General features: G+C 35.6%; 1 protein-coding gene across 1 annotated transcript; it reads right to left on the minus strand.

Moving 5' to 3' along the window:
* Window positions 1–7,694: 7,694 nt before the first annotated feature.
* LOC118536104 (olfactory receptor 8K3-like) lies at window positions 7,695–8,666 on the minus strand. Its single transcript, XM_036092790.2, has one exon. The coding sequence runs from the start codon at window positions 8,664–8,666 to the stop codon at window positions 7,695–7,697; it is 972 nt and encodes a 323-aa protein (XP_035948683.2).
* Between the last annotated feature and the right edge of the window lie 13,717 nt (window positions 8,667–22,383).

Below are 22,383 nucleotides of genomic sequence, written 5' to 3' on the forward strand. Positions count from 1 at the left end.
CAAACAATAAGAGAGTGGCCACCAATAAGCCTAGAAGAGAGATCCCGCCGGGAACCAAATTGATCAGAAGATTGATCTTAGACTTTCCAGCCTTCAGAACTATGAAAAAATAAATTTCTGATGGATGGTTAAGTCACTCAGTTGATGGATTTAGTTATGGCAGCTTGAGATGACAAAAACAGCATTTTTGTGGAAACGAAATAATCCTTTACACTGCAAAAGGTTTCTTGGGTGGGGGGTGGAGGGATTATGGAATTATTTCTTCTTTTTCCAATATAGTGCATTTTCTGTTGTCTTCTCAGTAATTTAGGTAGGCCAGCATTTAACTGAGGATGTGCCAGATACCCCAAATGTATCTTTTATTTATTTTTTTAAAAGATTTTATTTATTTATTTGACACAGAGAGAGAGACAGCGAGAGAGGGAACACAAGCAGGGGGAGTGGGAGAGGGAGAAGCAAGCTTCCCTCTGAGCAGGGAGCCCGATGCGGGACTTGATCCCAGGACCCTGGGATCATGACCTGAGCTGAAGGCAGATGCTTAAGGACTGAGCCACCCAGGCCCCCCAAATGTATCTTTTGGAGGTATCAAATACACAGGAGGTGAAAAATACAACTGAAATTATTCACATTAACCTTAAAAGATGTAAGTAAAAAGGTCAGTAAGGCATTTGGTGCAAATGCCTGGGGTCCAAAGCAGGGAGAAGTTGATATCACCAGTGACTATAACTCTGGGCTTCAATATAATGATGATGGTCGTGGGGTATCTAACATTGTTTGTGAATAATGCATTAACATATCTGGTTCACTGAAGACTAAAAAGAAACAATTCCCTAAGGATCACAGCCTGACATGGTCACATTGTGTCAGTGTTAATTAGAATATACCCATAAGGAGGAGCTATTTTTGAAATATTAAATAATTATTCTATGAATAATCAGTACTTAATTTTGTTTTAAGCTGGCAAGCATACTTAATACAGATGGCAAAATGCCCTGTTCTTGTTTATGTATTGTTATAAAATGCCATGACTTGGTACTTGGGATTGGGATGTTAGAACAAAATCTAAGACATCTTCTACTTCAGTTCATGCATATAAATAATTAGATTGAATTCAAATGACAATGAAGAGAAGTTATTCACCATAATTTGTTATAATTGTGTTTTTATAATGTTATTTAAACATTTGTTTTATATATGTTATCAAAGGCTCTTTCCAGTGAATGTTTCATCTTCCCATTTTTTTTGCATTGTTTCACATTTAGTCAAATTCACTGCATGAAGTAAACACTAAAAGATTAAAAAACAAAACAAATTCTCTCAATTTTTAAATCTTTAAGTAAGAGTTCAACTTAGTTGATCAAATTTTGGGGGAGGGGACAGTGACTAGGCGACACGTAGGGAAACTTCCAAACAGAAGGATCTCTTCTGCATGTTACTAAGGGGGTGGTTCCTTGACTTCATGCATTTGCATCATTTGTCACAAAACGCATAGGCCATGCAGCACAATAGTAAATTTTATATGTAAACAAAAAATTAAAGAGACTGTTGGCAAATACCAGGAAGAAATGCATACTCTGACAAATGCATCTAACTCTTTCGTAAATGTATGATATAACCACACTGAAGTGTGGGATGAACTGACCAAAGTAACTTTGGACAATGGTGTTTTGATTAGAAACTGAAATTATAGACAAAAGGAACTGTATATAAACTCTGTTTTCTAGTTTGCAAATTTGTTTCTCATGGGGGTTCTAGTTAACAATTCTGAAATTGGTATACATGTATATTAGAGCTGAACAAAGAATTAAATGGTTAAGTGGAAGGGTCTAAGTTTCTCACTACTGGAGAGGACTTTACAGATAAGCATGAACTTAAGTCTGGAATGAATCTTGTGGTACTGCATTAGAGTGGAAGATGTCAGAATGGACTCGTGTTCAGCTTAATATATACACACAGTGCTCTCTCCAATCCGCCACTGGAAAATTTTCCTCAAAATTATGTAGAGTGTTGGGGAGTTTCTTTCTTTCTTTTCTTTTTTTTCTTCTCCCTTGATCCTCATGTAGAACCTCTAAAGAACTTGAAAGAAGGTTTCATGACAACTCTCATGAGAAAATACCATTGGGACTCATTTATCCCACATTCCTTCTCAAATTGTAACAAGGGGGTGGTCTGGGAGAACTTGGGGTTGAGCCTCTTACAAATAAATATATTAATATACTTATTTAGAAACTTCCTCATATTGTGGAACAAATTATGATCAATGATGACAGTGGAGGGGCACCTGGGTGGCTCAAACGGTTAAGTAAGTGTCTGCCTTCGGCTTAGGTCATGATCTCCAGGTCCTGGGATTCAGCCCTGCATCCGGCTCCCTGCTCAATGAGGAGTCTGCTTCTTTCTTTCCCTCTGCCTCTCCCCTCCGCTGGTGCTCTCTCGTCTCTCTCTCTCTATCTCTCTCAAATGGATAAATAAAATCTTCACAAAATGATGACAGTGGAAACCCTGGATCTCCAAACATGTTGTTAAAACTACGTTCATTTCAGTAACATGCGAGATCAAATTTTAAATCAAACCCACACAACAATTTTCCTAATTCTATGTTTTCCTTAGCAGCATGATTGAAGAGAAGTTATACTTCTTGACACTTTGAAAAGAACAACCATTTTCCAAGCAATGTTAACCATTCAGATCTCAAATTTTCCAAGGGACAAATGTCCTTTCCAAGCTTAGATTTTACAATTACTATGCAATAGCAGCCCTGGTGAACTGTAGATCCTCGTGAGTGCTACTGCAGCTAATCCAACTGCTTACAATTGGAGGTACCAGTGGACACGGTTGTTATAAGGAAAAGAAGAACTGCAGGCAGGGCTCAGGTGCAGAACTGGTGAGAGAAACTTCCATTGGCAAAGTCAGACTTTTGAGATGCCTGTGAGAAAATGAAAATCAGAGAATTATGGCCTACAGGGGCCTATAGACTATATTTAGATCCATAGTTCTCAGACAGTGCTTTGAACAGTCATCTGATTCTGAAGAGATGACTCAAGTGTTGTTGAGTGACCTGAAGGAAGATGTCTGGAACCTGTGTTAAGAACAATTGGGCCAATCTTTGTGCCTACCATCCCATTCAACCAGAGTAGCTGTAAATAGTATTGTTATTATTAATAATAATATTAAGAATTCATTTGTGACCAAAGTAATTCTGTAAAAGAAAACAAATTAAAACCATATACTTAGTACAATCCCATCATTTTACCAATAAGAGGGAAATAATGGATTTCCAAAAGTAATTTTACTAATGGTTCTATGAGGAGTCAGGTTCACAACCCCTGATATTGACATCTATTCATTTGTCTTCTTTCTAGAAGAAAAAGGATCCAGAGTTTTGTGGCTAGGAATAAACTAGGCCTGACTATATACATCCTAAAGAATTAATCAGACTTTTATTTTTTCAAAGTTTTGTTTTTAAACATCTGAGCCTATTTTGTGATAAGAAGTACTGGAAATACTCAAGAAAGACTCAGCATGCTGAGAAAGAGTGACAAATGTCAAATAATTTTAATGTTTCAAGATACATTTATTATCAAAGAGGCATTGTTTTCTGCCAAATAATACAAATAATGTAGTATATAGAAATTACAATACCATCTTAAGTTGGGTTTCCCAAAAAGGAGACACTGAGTCAGTTACATGTATAAATGTGATTTATTAGGAATTATTCCCAAGAACAGTTATAGAGTAGAAGTGAGGAAGTAGACGAAGCATGGGTGCAATACCAAAATCCCATAATAGGAACTTCGATTAGATTCCATGGGAGAATTTTGGAAACAGTGTAGGTCAAACTTTGTAGTTGCTCTAATGAATAGGCAAAGGAGCTTGAGTATTTATACTCCTGTGTATATATTAGTCATTGGCTAAGGGCTATCCCTTGCAGGATGTAAATTACCAATAACTTCTTGGTCACCTGGCAGGCAGGCAAAACATCTTCACAAAGCTTGATATCATTCTCCAACAAAGAGATGTAGGCACTGGCTCTTGAGAGGGGAAAACACCATGCAAATAAGGTAAAGGGATCACATGAGGCAGTGGTTATAAAAGTGTGGTCCTGGACAAGCAGCATCAAGCCAATTTGGGAACTTGTTGGAAATGCAAATTCTTTGGCTCCTTGCTAGAACTACCGAATCAGAAACTCTGGGGACAAACCAAAAACGGTTCACAGAAGGAGCATTGATGGTATCCATTGCAAATACTATTTTACTAAAGAACTGATTTTAACACAAAAATTATAGTGATATTTAAATCCTAAATAACCACTGCCTTAAACTAGGTACATCTTTTAATATGAAAGGTCTCTTTATCTGCTTATCACTTTGATGGGTTAGGTATATAAGTTTGAGAGCAGAAGGCTGAGGAAGCTTGGTACCCTGAGTAAATTTGAAAGAATTTTGAACTGTCTGGTTCAATCTGGATTGTTTATATTAAAGTAAAAAAAAAATAGACTTTAAGATAAGAAATGCTGCCAGAAAAAAAGGGGTGCATTTAATAATGATAATAAAAAAATCAAAAAATTTAGCAATAATGAATTCATGTATAACTTACAAAGGCACCCCAAAATATATGAAATAAAAATGAGTAGATTAGAAGGTAAAAACATAATAACATTCAACAATTGATCGAGTAAATAAAGAGAAAATTATCAAGGCTATAGAAGAAGACTTGAACAACACTCTCCACCAGCTTGACCTGAATAATATCTCTACAAAAATTGTTTCAGAAACAATTGTTTAGGACAGGCTTTCTCAATTGATACTATTAGCTTTTTGGATTGGATCATTTTTTTTGTGTGAGGGACTTACCTTTGCATTGTAGGTGCTGTAGTAGCTTCCCCAGCCTTGATCTTCTAGGTACAAATGGTCTTCCTTTATGCCATTTTGTCATGGTCAAAATCAATGATATTTCCAGACATTGCCAAATGAAAATCACTCTCAGTTGAAACCACTGGCTTACAGTTTTCTCTTGGCGTTTAATTTGGAATATATTATTGAAGCACTCATAAATATATTATTAAAGCCCTCTTATGATCCTAAACTAACTGTTCAAGGTGTCTCCATGTTTGTCTGTTCTTGGTAAGTACCTAGTTATGTAGCTATCAGATGACATAAAAACTTAATATACATATTGTTTCATTTGAGAAATAACATGCTATAAATTATTCTGGTACTTTCTACATATAAATTTTAGTTCTAAGTCACACTTATTTACAAAGAATTCAGAGGATGATATTATTTTGCAGTGAACAAATGTTTATTGACCACCAACTGAGATCAAGGCATTCTACTAGTTTTATTAATCAAGGAAAAATTCAGATCATAAAGGAAAGTCCACTTTTATTTATTCAACTCATTTTTTTTTTTGGTATTTCATAAACACAAAGCCTGGTTTCTATCTATTCTTTTTACCTTTTTGGTTCTTTTCACTCCCTGTGTTTCATTTTGATACTTTTTATTGTTGTATCTATAGACTCACTAATCTTTACTTCTGTAATGTCCAATCTGTTGTAAATACAATCCCATTTATCTTTCACCTTGAACATGGTATTTTTTATCTCTAGAAGTAGAGATTCTTATTTTTCAATACCCTCCATGTCTCTAGTTATCTTTTTGAAACTATGATATACAATTATAATAACTGTTTTTGGCCTTTGTTTGGTATTTCAAACATGAGCAAGTTCTTGACCAGTTTTCATTGATTGGTTATTCTATTCATTATGGATCATGTATTCCTGCTTCTTTGTATGCCTGATAATTATAGAGTGTATTTCCCTCATTGTGAATTGTTCTTGATGGATACTGGATACATTTGTATTTTAAAAATATTCCCTGAATTTTGTTCTAGGATATAGTTATTTTGAAATAGTTTAATCCTTTCAGATATTGCTTTTATAATTTCTTGGGTGGGACCAGAGCAGTGTAGCAATTTAGGGCTAATTATTCCACTTACTGAAGGAAGACCTTCTTGAATACTTTACCTAAAGTCCTATAAACTATGAGGTTTTCTACTCCCTGTGCAATACATTTGTACAAATTCTACCTCTGTTTGAGTTCCAGATACAGTTGCCTGTCATATTCTTAGGTGATTCCTTCTTTCTCCTGGATGGTTTCCTCTTGCATGTGCTGATCACTAATCTGCTCAATAATTGAGGAGGATTCTCTGCAGAGATCCAGGGTTCTTTCTTTGCACAGCTCTCCTAGTGTTGGCACTCTGTCTTGCAAAATTGAGCTACCATAGACTTACTGGACCCTCAACATTATTTTTTCAACTCATCAGGAAGGTGGAGCAATCATAGGATTCACCTCATTTGTTCCTCATCCATCAGGGAAACTGGCCTTTGTTACTTGATGTCAGTGTTGTGACAACTTGTTACATTTATCTTGTCTCTGTTTTTGTTTGGTTTGGTGCTTTTTTTCCCCCCTTGTTTTAATGGGAAGTTAAGGTCATATTAATTGAAAGCAGAAAACAGTATTCAGCATATCTTAAGATGAGCCTTGGAACTAGTCTTTCCATTCTTTTTAAATCATTAATTTTCCTTTTTATGCCTCTTATACCCCACATAAATTTGAAGAAATATTGAGATTTTCTTAAAAATATGTTAAGAATCTCATCATTTCTATCCTCTGACTGTACTTGTCCTGGATTAAGCCTCTATTCTCTCTCAAATGTATCATGATTAACCCCCTCAGCATCTTCAATTTCCAATCTTAGAGTTTGCCATCCATTATTTGCACAGTAGTCATAGCTGTCCCTTAATCAAAGATAGATCAAGCCACTCCTTAGCTCAAAATCCTCCAAAGGCTTTTTTATCATTCAGAATAAAAGGCAAGTTGTACAATGGTCTACATAGTCCTACAAGATCAAGTTCTATGTTACAAGTTCATCATATCTCTTTTATTTCCTAATCACATTTATGCTCCCACCACCTTTGACTCTGGTGTTCCTCAGCACATCAGTCACCGGTAGCTGCAGCAATGTCAGTTCTGTCCCCATGGAACAGGCTTCCACTAGGTAGCCACAGTCTACCCACTCAGCTCAAGTGTTTGTTTCAATGCTATCTTGGCAGAGTGCTCCCTGACAACTTTAATTAAAAGGTGATCCCCATCCTGGCTACTGGCTCTATACCATCTTCATATTGCTCAATCCAATCCATCCCACTGTACAGACCACTTCTCTTGATGCCTATTTTCTGTAAGCCCCATAAAGAGAGGGATTTTCATTGTTAAACTGCACAATATATGTCTATTTCTTTGATTAATTCACTTATATAGTATCTATCAGGTATCTTCTTCATGTATGTCTTTTACTATGCTAGAAAGTTATAGATAAGGTTGTGAAAAGAATATACGGTGTCTCTGGTTTTATAAAAATAAGTGTTTAGTGGAAGAAACAGACAAATAGGGTAGTGCCAGAACATGTAGGAATTGTACTTGACCTGGAATTGAAACTAAATTAGGTTAGTATCTGAAGTATGAGAAAGAAGAAGCAATCTGTTGGTGATTACCCTCATTTGAAATTTGAAAATAGTGAAGAAATTTCTTTATTTCTATGCTTATCACACATTGATTCTTGCCGATCTCCTGAAAGCAACAGAACAAGACTACAGCAAGGTTAATTATAATGTATATTGGCTAATACAAAATTTATTGTTAGTGTATCCTACAGTGAATTTTAAATAGAACATTTGCAAACATTCTGCAGGTCCTATAAAGGGCATTTTTCACCTCTTTGTTCCTCAAGCTGTAGATCATGGGATTCAGCATGGGTATAACCAAAGTGTAAAACAAGGAGGCTATTTTATCAGTATCAAATGAATGACTGGATTTGGGCTGCACATACATAAAAAATACAGTGCCGTAAAATATGACTATCACTGTCAGATAGGATCCACAGGTGGAGAAAGCCTTGTGCCTGCCTTCTACAGAGTTCATCCTAAGGATGGCAACAAGGATCAGCATGTAAGACACGAGGACTATCAGAAGAGATGACATCAAATTAAAAGCTGAAAAGATCAGAATTATCAATTTAATTTCATGTATGCCTGAGCAGAGCAAAGCTATCAATGGTAGACTATCACAGTAGAAATGCCTGATGACATTATAGCCACCAAACGATGAAAGGAAAATTTTTATAATGGTCAGCAAAGACAAAAGAATGCTGTATAGATAGGGGATTGCCACCAGCAACTGACATAATCTCTGTGACATGATGACTGTGTAGAGCAGAGGGTTACAGATGGCCACATGGCGGTCATAGGCCATTGCTGACAGAATGAAAAGCTCACTGATGATGAACAAGATGAAGAAAGCCAGCTGTGTAGCACACCAACTGTAGGGGATTGTATTTTGGTTAGTTATAAAGTTTACCAGCATTTTGGGTCCCACAGCTGACGAATAACCAAGATCAATGAAAGCCAGGTGTCTGAGGAAGAAGTACATGGGTGTTTGGAGCCTGGAGTCCACCTTGGTGAGGATGATCATGCCCAGGTTGCCCACCACTGAGACTGTGTAGATGATGAGGAAGAGCCCAAAGAAGGGAGCTTGCAGCTCAGGACGATCTGTGATTCCCATTAGGATGAATTCTGTTAGCATTGTCAAATTTTGTTTGTTCATCCAGGCCATTAAGGAAAATTTCTGTGGGAACAACCATCACAAGAATCACTGGGTTTCAGGAGACAACATCTGTTGACATTTTAGGAAGCAAAGCCATTATGGGTAAGATAAATCTAATTTTTTAGATGAGTTAACTTAAAGTAATACTCACCTCCATCACCGAACCTGGAACTAAATGTTGAATGTGTTATAACCTAAGGTATATGGTAGCCATTTTATTTTTTGTGCCATATGCTGGCTATCATTATCAAGTCAATACAATCTCTTTGTGGTCTGTCAACAATGTATCATTAGTAATGTTTGGTCTTGAGTGGAAATCCTAGTATCTTTCTAGAAATGGTTTTTACTCAAACTACCTATAATTGGTTAAAACATTTCATACTTAAGAAATAATTATAATAAAAGTAATAGCCCTCCGCTTCTTGCCCTCACAACTTTTGTCCCAACCTATAATGAAAAACATGATTAACTCATTTAGTAGACTTTGATTTACTTTTCTCATTATAACTCTACATATCTAATAGCATTCTCATCCTACCACTCATTTCATTTTTAAAACTGTATTTTCATTCCACTATGCTTTTATGAGTTTTAAACAGTGTTTTCGATGTTTTTATAATGATAGACAATAGTTTAGCTCTTTTGCAGAAGTCCCCAACTAGTGTATTCTAATGCACATAAATAACTTTTATTTTCTGTAGAGTAGTGCACGTGAAAATTCAGCACTTAGGTGTTGTTTTCAGTTTATGATTATTGCTATGTTGCATACCAAGTAAGGCCTGCCTCTGTAAGTTATTCAATATGAGAAAAAACAATTAGTTGTCATTCCATTTGCTTTAACCTTACCGCTAATATCTCTGATGTAGGCTTAATGTGAATATATTTTTCTAATATATTTAAGACAAATAAAAATTATTAAAATGTATTTGTTAAGGTATCTCCTAAAATTATCCAGTAAACTGCTATAAATATATTTATACAACAAAGAGAAATATCACTCCAAAATAGGGAGTGCTATATCAAATACATTAGAGGCTGGCAAAAACATTGCATGAAGTACATGAATGAAAGACAAAGTATTAGAGAATGAGGGGAAAGAGATAAATGATTATTTGAACCAGATAAAGCTGGGCATATCATTGCGAGAAATGGAGAACATTTACTATATTTTAATTGAATACTGTTCTTATACTTTTATTTCATCTTTCATCAAGTATACATGAAATGTTTTGTGTTAACATATTTTATTTAAGGATTACACTTAATCTACCTCTACTTTTCCAACTCTTTTCTCCTTCAGATTGTTTTTAAAGGCAGGTGCTTCCAAACTTTCATGGGAAAAAATTATCTAATTTTATTATAAACTCTTCTAGAGTATCAAAAATGAGGACTATGTTGTGACTCATTCTAGGAGGCCCCAAATTCTGATTTATATATTAAAAAAACCCATTATATATACAGGCCTATAATTTCACTTATTTAGATGTATAACCCTAAACAATATTAATATATCTTTGATATAAATTTTTAAAAAGTATAAGAATTATAAAACACTTGTTTAAGCTGTATTGATCCCATTTTTGGCTGGACAGTTTAATTTTGGAAAATCTGTAGTCAGAATTCACCACAGTATCAGAGTGAATTAGAAAAAAATAAGCATTTGAATAGATGAAGAATTAATACTATTTAGAATGGACAAAAGTGATAAAAATTAAGAATAAAAGGGAAATTCCATAATGATAAGATATCTTATAAAAACCAACTGAACCTACTTCTAAAAAAAGAAAAATTAAAACTTTTTTTGGGAAACATTATAGAAGTCCTAAATAAGTTGATAGGAATACTATGTTCCTGGATTGCACAATTTGTTGTGATAAAATGCCACTTCTGCTGAATTTAGTCTATTTTTCAATGCCTTTACAATCAAAACTCACTAAGGAAATTTGTAGGATTTGACAATGACTTCAAATGCATTTAGAAAATGCAAACTGTAAAGAAGAAGCAAGACACTTTTGAAAAGACCTATACTACTAGATAATAAAATGTATAAACCTGGAGTTCTTGAGACAATATGGCATACTTACATCAGTGGAGAAGAACAGGGGCCTCAGGAAAGGACCCATGAATGTATAGAACTGTAGTGTACGACAGAAGTAGCATGTTAGGACAGGCATGAAAAAATGGTCTATTCAATGGAGCTGGAGAAAGTTATTATCTCTATAGAGAATGATGAAATTGGATGTTTCATTCATCCATATAAAAATCAACCCTAGATTGGTCAAGGACTTAATGTCATAAGAAAATGTTAAACTTTTATAACCTCAAAAACTGGAATCTCTGGATGCTTTAAATAAACAGAAATTTCCAAAAAATAGAATAGAAATCCAATATTAATATGGCAGATAAAACTACATAAATTTGCTCTATCCAAAAATCTATTCAAATTAAGAAAATATTTACAGCAAAGCAATAACAAATATTCATTAACAGCAACCAAACAAATGACAAAGTCTAATGCCTTAAACTACAAAAATTATACCCAAAGAAAGGACTATTCCACAAGTTTGTAGGGAGCCTATACTTCCACAGCAGTTTGTACAGTTTGGTAAACCACTTCATCCCAACATCCATTTTATTGTGATTTTGCAAATCCCTGGCATTCTTCCAAAACTCAATTGAATAAATATTTATGTGGCCCTGTCCCCACCAGTCCTACCCAAGCACTGCTTGGAAAGAAACAAGGAAATTGAGCATCAAACCTGACTCTTCTCAAATGGAAGCAGAAACTCCAGAGCTGTATGAGGACCTGGAGGATGGGCATGGAGCCCAAAGATGTCCTCTTGTGCAAATGCAAACATTCAACCTCAACTAAATATTCTATAACATTTTGTAAATAACCTCAACTGAGGCAAATGGATTGGTCAAATTGAGAACATTGCACTCTGATTAAAAGGAGGGAAAAAGACAGAGAGGGAAAGGAAGAGGAGGATTCTAAGTTGAGCTTGCAAAAATACTTATTCCACCTTCATCATGTTTATTGTCTAGAATCTTTATATAAATATAGAAATAGTAACAAATGGAAATGAGGTCCCTTACCACCTTCAAAGAACATACTAATAGTGGTAAACATATATCATTACTCCAGAAAACTTAGTTATGAAAAGAGATGATTAATATGCATGATGTAATGTACTGAGTCTAGCATTGGTGACTATACTCATAATTGTCATTTAAATGGAAGGTAGGTATCAAAAATCATCACTGCAGCTAATCTAGTGATCATTATAATCAGTGGCATCTACTCACCTTAAATGAAGACTGGCTTCCTGTTCCCCTGTGTGATTACCCATTTGACTGCTGTCAGAAGAATTTATGATCATCTCCTCTCTTTGAGACACTCCCCTGGGAGCTTCATTGCCATTCTTGGTTATTCCTAAAGCATCTAAGAGCAGGAAATTGTGCCACTGGTCTTTGCTAATTAATCAGAGTAACTTCAATTTCCCTGTTGAGGAAATGTCTTTTTATATATACAGTTCACCTGCTTTCCTTAGTTGTTATTTTTATTGTATTCAGTCAAATATCTGGATTTAAGTAAATTATTTCTTAGATGCTTTAATCATCTATCAATTACATAAACTTTCAGCATTTTCCACAAAGGCTTCTTCCATATTTTATATCTGAGGATAAAAACTAAACTCTTTAAACATGTCCTATAGTATGTTAGAAGATTCAGAAGGGATAATAATTATGGATATGTGTATAACTCCTATTTTTATTTCTTTTTCTAATCTAAGTGACTAAATTGAGTTAATGATACCCTAATTCCACATCCCATGTGCATGCTCAGTACTAATTTCCCATGTCTACTTCTATTTCTCTTTTTTTTTTTTTTAGTTTTAAATTTTTTTTATTGTTATGTTAATCCCCATACATTACATCATTAGTTTTAGATATAGTGTTCCATGATTCATTGTTTGTGCATAACACCCAGTGCTCCATGCAGAACGTGCCCTCCTCAATACCCATCACCAGGCTAACCCATCCTCCCACCCCCCTCCCCTCTAGAACCCTCAGTTTGTTTTTCAGAGTCCATCGTCTCTCATGGTTTTTCTCCCCCTCCGATTTCCCCCCCTTCATTCTTCCCCTCCTGCTACATTCTTCTTCTTCTTTTTTTTTTTCTTAACATATATTGCATTATTTGTTTCAGAGGTACAGATCTGAGATTCAACAGTCTTGCACAATTCACAGCGCTTACCAGAACACATACCCTCCCAGTGTCCATCACCCAGTCACCCCATCCCTCCCACCCCACCCCCCACTCCAGCAACCCTCAGTTTGTTTCCTGAGATTAAGAATTCCTCATATCAGTGAGGTCATATGATACATGTCTTTCTCTGTTTGACTTATTTCGCTCAGCATAATACCCTCCAGTTCCATCCACGTCGTTGCAAATGGCAAGATCTTATTCCTTTTGATGGCTGCATAATATTTACTTCTATTTCTCTTTGCCAAATAGGTATGTACCTCTTTTACAAAAGTTGATATATGTTCTTAACATGGAATATAGCTTTATAAAGGAAATATATGTTTTAAAGTACACAACATTTTGTAAAGCTCATTTTGATATCTAAAAGTTCTCACTCGGGTGCCTGGGTGGCTCAGTTGGTTAGGCGACTGCCAGGTCATGATCCCAGAGTCCTGGGATCAAGTCCCACATTGGGCCCCCGGCTCAGTGGGGAGCCTGCTTCTCCCTCTGACCCTCTACCCTCTCATGCTGTTTCTCTCTCGCTCACTCTCCAATAAATAAATAAATAAATAAAATCTTTAAAAATAAAATAAAATAAAAGTTCGCACTCAACTATATGTTTTTGAAATTATATTCGTTTTATTACAGGCATACCAATATTTTGCTAACTTTTATTTTAATAAAATTGCTAGAATCTGATTCTACACCCATTGACTATATGAATGAAAGACAAAGTAATAGGGATTAAAGGGAAATAGATATGGCATGATTTATTTGAAGTACCTAAATTTTGTCTGTTTAAATGTACATGGACAGGGCAGGAGTCCAAGATGCCAGAGGAGTAGGAGACCTTAATTTCTCTGGACCCAAGAATTCTGCTAGGTAGCTATCAAAACATTCTGAACACCTGCAAACTCAACCAGAGATTGAAGAAAAGAATAGCTGCAACTCTACAAATAGAAAAGTGATCACTTTCTGCAAGAATGACAAGACAGAAAAACTCACCTCAATAAAGAGAACAAGAGGCAGTACCGATTGCCAGGGACCTAATCAATATGGACATTAGTAAGATGTCAGAACTAGAGTTCAGAATAATGATTATAAAGATACTAGCTGGGCTTGAAATAAGCATAGAAGACACTAGAGAATCCCTTTCTGGAGATAAAAAGAACTAAAATCTAACCAAGTTGAAATAAAAAAGGCTATTAATGAGATGCAATAAAAAATGGAGGCTCTACCAAGATGTCCATCGACAGATGAATGGATAAAGAAGATGTGGTATATATACACAATGGAATATCATGCAGCCATCAAAAGGAATGAGATCTTGCCATTTGCAACAACGTGGATGGAACTGGAGGGTATTATGCTGAGCGAAATAAGTCAAACAGAGAAAGACATGTATCATATGACCTCACTGATATGAGGAATTCTTAATCTCAGGAAACAAACTGAGGGTTGCTGGCATGGGGGGTAGGGTGGGAGGGATGGGGTGACTAGGTGATAGACACTGGGGAGGGTATGTGCTCTGGTAAGCGCGGTGAATTGTGCAAGACTGTTGAATCTCAGATCTGTACCTCTGAAACAAATAATGCAATATATGTTAAGAAAAAAAAAAAGAAGAAGAAGAAGATAGCAGGAGGGGAAGAATGAAGGGGAGGAAATCGGAGGGGGAGACGAACCATGAGAGACGATGGACTCTGAAAAACAAACTGAGGGTTCTAGAGGGGAGGGGGGTGGGAGGATGGGTTAGCCTGGTGATGGGTATTAAAGAGGGCACATTCTGCATGGAGCACTGGGTGTTATGCACAAACAATGAATCATGGAACACTACATCTAAAACTAATGATGTAATGTATGGGGATTAACATAACAATAAAAAAATTTAAAAAAAAGTAAAAAAAAATGGAGGCTCTAACTGCTTGGATAAATGATGCAGAAGAGAGAATTAGTGACTAGAAGACCAAATGATGGAGAATAAAGAAGCTGAGAAAAAGAGAGATAAACAACTACTAGAACATGAGGGGAGAATCGAGAGATAAGTGATACCATAAAGCAAAACAATATTAGAATAATTGGGATCCCAGAACAAGATGAAAGAGAGAAGGGGGCAGAAGGTATATTAGAGCAATGATAGCAGAGAACTTCCCTAATCTGGGGAAGGAAACAGGCATCAACATCCAGGAGGCACAGAGAATCCCCCTCAAAATCAATAAAAATTGGTCAACTCCCTGACACATAATAGTGAAACTTACAAATCTCAGAGACAAAGAGAAAATCCTTAAAGCAGCTCAGGACAAGAGGTCTGTAACCTACAAGGGTAGAAACATTATATTGGCAGCAGACCTATCCATGGAGACCCCCAGGCCAGAAAGGACTGGCATGATATATTTAGGGTGCTAAACAAGAAAAATATATAACCAAGAATAATTTATCCAGCTAGGATGTCATTCAAAATAGAAGGGGTGATAAAAAAAACTTCCAGGACAAACAGAAACTAAAAGGATTTGCGATCACCAAACCAGCCTACAAGAAATATTGGAAGGGGTCCTCTAAGGAAAGAGAGAGCCCAAAAGTAACATAGACTGGAAAGGAACAGAGACAATATACAATAAAAGTCACCTTACAGGCGATACAATGGCACTAAGTTCATATCTTTCAATAGTTACCCAGAATGTAAATGGGCTAAATGCCCCAATCAAAAGACACAGGGTATCAGATTGGATAAAAAAAGCAAGACCCACCGATATGTTTTCTGCAAGAGACTCATTTTAGACCTAAAGACACCTCCAGATTTAAAGTGAGGGGGTGGAAAACTATTTATCATGCTAATGGACATCAAAAGAAAGCTGGGGTGGCAATCCTTATATCAGACAAATTAGATTTTAAACCAAAGACTATAATAAGAGATGAGGAAAGACACTATATCATAATTTAAGGGTCTATCCAACAAGAAGATCTCATAATTATAAATATTTATGCCCCTAGCAAGGGAGCAGTCAATTATATAAGCCAATTAATAACAAAATCAAGGAACACATCGATAATAATACAATAATAGTAAGGTACTTTATGCTCAGATGCTTCTCTATTATTGTGTCCTGGCACATCTTTTTGTCCATCTTACAGCCCTTTTGTTCAAATTGTTTAAAGCCTGTTTTGATGTTTTGAAAAATATTACTTGTAGTTTTGAATTGCTCAAGTTTGATCATTTGTTTTTCTTATACAGAGAAATGTGTAGAGAAGACTGCTAACATTATTTGCTATGTGGTGTATGCTGGGCCCAGAACAATACTAGCCTTTTCAAAATAATGATCTCATTATCCTGCAGGAGTGTCTTAGAAGATGGACATAATTATTTATATGTCTGATTGGACAGTTGAGGCTCAATGAGATTAAGTTATGCAAAGAGTCTGTGTACAATATTGATTAATGCTATGGTTTTTTGGTTTTGCTTTATGTGTTTTGTTTGTTTGTTTGTTTGGTCACTTGGTTGGTTGGATGTTAGGCCACCAATTACTAACTGTGTGATTTTTATCAAGTATTTATATCCTTGTGTTGTGTGAATGTAATGAAATAATACAAAACATGCATTAGTACAGAGCCTGTTAACAAAGAATGCAGAATAACTGGTACTGGCTGTTCTTATTAGCATGTTTTTAATAATTTTTTAATGTGGTTTCCTGTTTGTGTCCCAGTAACTCATTTTATCTCACTGAGAAGTTTTGTAGTTGAAATGAGAAATAGCAAGTGAATTATAATTTTGCATATTTAAGTAACTGGGACACGTGATATCTGGTCATATATTTAACAAACAATGTAGGTTGTGTTCTCCCACAACCTGATTCTTTCTTAAATCTGTGGTGTTTGTTGAATCAAAAATAATTTATTCCATATATCAAATATGTCTGATGAGGTTATATGATTGTGTTGCAGTAGATATCCCATATCTCTCTTCTCCTACGACCACATCTGAAAAGAAATGTATGGGTAAGTTCACGGTGGAAAATAGAGTGGTGACACTGACTTTAGACAATACATTTCCTGCTTGTTTCCTGCACATAAAGCAGCTCAGTGCATATTTCACTCTGAGATATAATCTACTCAATAAACAGCAGCCATCAAAAGGAATAAGATCTTGCTATTTGCAATGACGTGGATGGAACTGGAGGGTATTATGCTGAGCAAAATAAGTCAAACAGAGAAAGACATGTATCACATGACCTCACTGATATGAGGAATTCTTAATCTCAGGAAACAAACTGAGGGTTGCTGGAGTGGGGGGTGGGGAGGGAGGGATGGGGTGATTGGGTGGTAGACACTGGGGAGGGTATGTGCTCTGGTAAGTGTGGTGAATTGTGCACGACTGTTGAATCTCAGATCTGTACCTCTGAAACAAATAATGCAATATATGTTAAGAAAAAAAAAAAGAAGAAGAAGATAGCAGGAGGGGAAGAATGAAGGGGGGGAATCGGAGGGGGAGATGAACCATGAGAGACGATGGACTCTGAAAAACAAACTGAGGGTTCTAGAGGGGAGGGGGTTGGGAGGATGGGTTAGCCTGGTGATGGGTATTGAGGAGGGCACGTTCTGCATGGAGCACTGGGTGTTATGCACAAACAATGAATCATGGAACACTACATCGAAAACTAATGGTGTAATGTATGGTGATTAACATAACAATAAAAAAATTTAAAAAAAAACTCAATAAACACCCTTAATTTAACAAGAGAAAAAAAAGCACCAACAACAGTAATTGTGGATTGTGTACTATGAATTCATGTAATTAGCTTTTTAAAAACATATTTGCATATATTGTTACCTGTTACTAATTCCTTCTTCTAACGAAATACTACTAATAGCCAAGCCTAGGTGTTTTTTTATCTTGGTAAGTATGTCACTGAAATAAAATATTTTTTCTCTTGTTCAGAAGGTTTCTGATTTGTTTCTGATAAAGCTATGTTAGTTTTTTACACATATTTTTTCAAGCTTCTTTTTGAAAAGAAATATTTTATAAGTCTACCAAAATAATAACATGTCAGAAAAGATCTTTAAAGATGTACATAATGTGGACGTGCCTGGGTGGTACAGTCGGTTAAGCATCCAACTCTTGGTTTCAACTCAGGTGGTGATCTCATGTTTCTGAGATTGAGCTCTCTGTAGGGCTCTGCACTCAGCGTGGAGTCTGCTTGATATTCTCTCTCTCTCTCCCTCTGCTCTTCCCACTCATGCTTTCTCTCTCTCTAAAATAAAAAAAAATAAAAATATTTACCTAATATTAATCATTTATATTACAATTGGGCTGAGGAGTAATAGTGAAAATATTTATAAATACCTTCTGAAATGATTTTAAGAGATATTCTATTGGTCTCTAACTGTGCAATTTCTCTTAAACTTATTTAAACCTGAGCTGTCTTAGGGACAAACTGTACCTTGATATGAGCGATCAGTGTCCACCAGCATTTGAAAGCCTGCCAGTTGACATCACGGAATCTTTCCATGTTAAGGTTTGTCACCCTGGGCAATGTGAACATCCAGAAGGGGAGAAACTTCTTTTTCTTGATATTTAACAATTTAGTAGGTCTTTCTTGGAGAAGAAATCAGATATTTCAAATCACTTAAGAAGCTTCCTGCCTGGTATAGAGGGCCTTCTAAAACATCAGTTCTTCCAGCTCTAACACAGAAACATTCCTCTTTATCCTAAGGTGAAATAGAATCTTCATTATTCTGTAGAAATGCTCACACTGTCTAATTTATCAGCAGGGATCCTGGGCACCATGGTTTGAGTCATTTCATTGTCCCTTCCACTTAGCCATCAGAGAACAGAGATTTAAGTCTCCAGAAGAGAACAGAAAAGATATTCAGTCCTGAGTCTGATTTGAATCGATAAAGCTCCCAAGATACTTGGTCTTCACATCCAGAATGACTACTAAGTGAATTGTTGGGGTGAACCTACCTGAACCAGAGATCTGCTGAGACCCACTAGGAAGGTTCTGCAGGAGGTCGGCTGAAGAGATTTACATGTGCCTGAAGTCTCTGAAAACCCACACACTGAAATAAGCTTGTTTATGGGTTCAGTCCCTACACATGAAAACAGGAATTCCCAGATAAAGTTCTGATTCCCCAGGGAAAGAAAGACCAATTATGCACAATTACACACAATTACACCCACAGAGTGAAAATACAGGGATAGCCTAGGGATGCACTTAGATGATCCCACTGAGTAACAATCTCCTGCAATGATTCCACCCTTTGTGTGTTTGTTTTGAATTGTCCCTCTGATGGTTGAGAAGTGTGGCTGTTGGCCCTCGGGTGGAGAAAATCCAACAGTTAGAAAGCCCAGGATTCTGGCCCCAATGTTGCATTTTACTGTGAATATTGGGAATAGAAGTGAAGGCAAAGACTCCATTCTGATTAAGAACAAGCCCTGGTGTATTTCCTATAAGAATCACATAATATACACCAAAAATGTAAAATTTGCATCATTGTGAGACTATCAATTGTTTTATTGAAATTTGAAGGTACCCACCAGGACCCATCTGGTCCTATTACTGGCTTTTAATTAAAATTATTTGATGGAAAATGCATTTTTCATATGATTTTTTGATCTTTCCTCACTCATGTATAAGTATTATAACTAAATATTGATAACATTTTATTTTACTTTTTGTGTGGGATTTTCTGGTCTATAAGCTTTATAAGTGAAAAAGGTATGTCTAAATAGTTTGTTTTTGTATTAATAGCTTCTAAAATAATATCCAGGGAAGAGTAGGTGTTCAAAAGATATTTGCTGACTTACTGGCTGTTGGAATGAATGAGTGAATATAATATCCATCTTAAAATTCTGAAATAAAATATGAGGTTCTGTCGTCAACTCTGCCATCTATCTTTAATGTGACTTTAACTTTGATAAAGAAGCAGTGACAACTTGCTTATCATTCTCTGGAATCTTCACTACTTTAGGGCAGGGCACACTGTTCCTTCTTCATCCTGGTGTTCCAATATCTAACATGGGTGTGGTACATTTTAGGCTCTACAGTTTTTGAAGGTACAGACAAATTGTGGATCATAAAGAGGAAATACCAAAGATTTTTATACACCTTATGTTACTCATGGCAATGAATTGAAATCCTTGAGGTTCTTTCTAGAGTCCAAGTATTCACATGAAGCTTGTGTTGTTGCTTCCTCTTTAAATTGTCAGTTGTCTATCACGTGGCCAAAGATAGTCTGTACCCTGCTCAGTTAACAGTACTTTCATTCCTTCATCAGCTCTGTGAAATTCCTCTTCTATTTAGCATTCCTATAACATTATAATTTAGCATTCCTATAACATTGTAATTTAAAAAAATAGTTTTACTCTTTCCATTTTTATTGATACTTTAGTTTACAGTTTAATCTCTCTTTTGAAGATTATTATTTTTGCACAAGATATATTTTCCATTTCCTAAGTTCTGAGTATGCTATATTAAAAACATACTTCGGTCAAGTGGATAAAGTTCTGAGACAGAATAGGACCGTTACTGTCCTATTCACCTTTCAAAATATTTGTAGGAAAGGCACATACACACATTCTTACCGACAGAATGCAAGTGTTTGCTTTGTCTGCTCACAGTCACTTGATAGTCCCAGACTTTTCAATGTCGGTCAGTGATATGAGTGTGTAAAAGTGTTTTATGTCATTTTACATTCACATTTTCCTAATCATTATTAAAGTAACATATATGCATTGGCTTAAAGAATTTTTTTCTCGTGAATTATCTGTGTATATTCTTTGTTCATAATTCTATGTAATTTTAGTCTATTATTTATTAATTCAACCAGATGCATAATTACATTTATTTTCTCGAGTTTATGGTATTTCTTTTACTATATTTGTGATTATTTTTTTCATTTAGACCTTTACAATTTTAAAGCATAAAATCTCTTTTTGTGATTATGAGTTGTGTTTAAGGATCTCTTTAATGCTGAATCATAAACACACACACACACACACACACACACACACACACACACAGGGTCACTCTTCATTTGTGTGGTTTAGATATGGAAGGATAATGAATATCAGTGACCATAGTTTAGTTTTGTCATTTGAAGAAAGGAACTATATGAAGAGCAGTGGGGAGAGCCTTGTAAACAGGAGAAAATAAATGCAGAGATATTGTGGTGGGAATATATGATGGTAAGAGATGCTCTGTATAAGAACTGGTGAGCAGGTATTTAAACCTAATAATCCCACTTTAGAGAAATATCTTTAGGCTGGACTCTAATTCTAAGGAGACTGTCTCATTGGAATTAAAGAATACAGACACTCCTTGAATAAAATAGTTTTCACAAAATAATAACTAAAAATATATAAAAATGAAAGAAGGGAGAATATCACAACCTAAAATTATCCTTGAAGGAGACATTTTGCAATGACAATGACGTCTGCTGGAAGGAGGGCAAAACATGCAATAGAAGGAGCTCTTTTCTGTACCTTGGTTCTTGGTCCTGGGCACTGAAGAGTGGTGGCATCTGCAAGGGCTTCAGGGGGTGAAGGTAAAAGAAAAACAGAGCTTAAAGCTGAGCTGGGGCCAGGCTTTCAAGGATCCTATAGGGATAAGCTGGGTTTAATTATGGGAAAAGCCAAATGTGCCAGCCAATTACACCTCACTTTCTGAATTGTGCTTCTTACTGTCATTCTTTTATGTAAGTATGATCTTGATACATTCTAATGCTTAGACTTTGATTTCTGTGAGAAATTAAAGCCGGTTTTATGCCCATGTTCTGGACAAAATAAGAAAAAGGGGAGAAATGCACCATCACAAGCAGCATGTTAGTAACTCCAGGGATTTGAACATATTATCTGTGGTCCTTGAACCACAGTCTGGGATTAGATTGCTGCCAATGTGTGGATCTAAAGATGGAGCAGAGTGCTTAGAACTAGAGTCTGAACCAATGACTCCATGGAAACTGGATTGGGATTATGTGAGATAGGGCTGTGCTATCGATTAGGTGATAGTTGATCAAACTAGTCAGATATAATTATGTTATTTATAATTGCAAATATTGTAGCCTATACATTCAAGTAATACGGAGATGAAAGAAAATAATATACAACATTCTAAAGTAAAGATTGCATACATATATGCCTATGTTTGTATTTGTGCTGTATTCCATCAGTATAGTTTCTACAAACACATATGTGTGTTTATATGTGTGTGTATACATATCTAAGCAGGAACATATCAAAAAGCAAATGGATGATACACATTTTCTGCATATGAAAACAGTGTGAGTAGAGGATTGACTATGATCTTTATTTTAAAATATCCAGGGAGAAAAAATAATAAAAATAAAATAAAATATCCAGGGAGAACAAAAATACATTAATAAGCTAAAACAAACATTTTCATCATATCTTTTTGATATTGAAGTGCAGAACATCACTCTCATTTTTTAAATTTAATTTTTACTATGAAAATATAGTTTATGGGTAAA

Source organism: Halichoerus grypus, chromosome 11 (assembly GCF_964656455.1).
Source record: "Halichoerus grypus chromosome 11, mHalGry1.hap1.1, whole genome shotgun sequence".
Classification (NCBI taxonomy): domain Eukaryota; kingdom Metazoa; phylum Chordata; class Mammalia; order Carnivora; family Phocidae; genus Halichoerus; species Halichoerus grypus.

Bases quoted from the DNA above. Each gene is read 5' to 3' on its own strand.
- LOC118536104 (XM_036092790.2), bottom strand. From the start codon at position 8,666: ATGGCCTGGATGAACAAACAAAATTTGACAATGCTAACAGAATTCATC.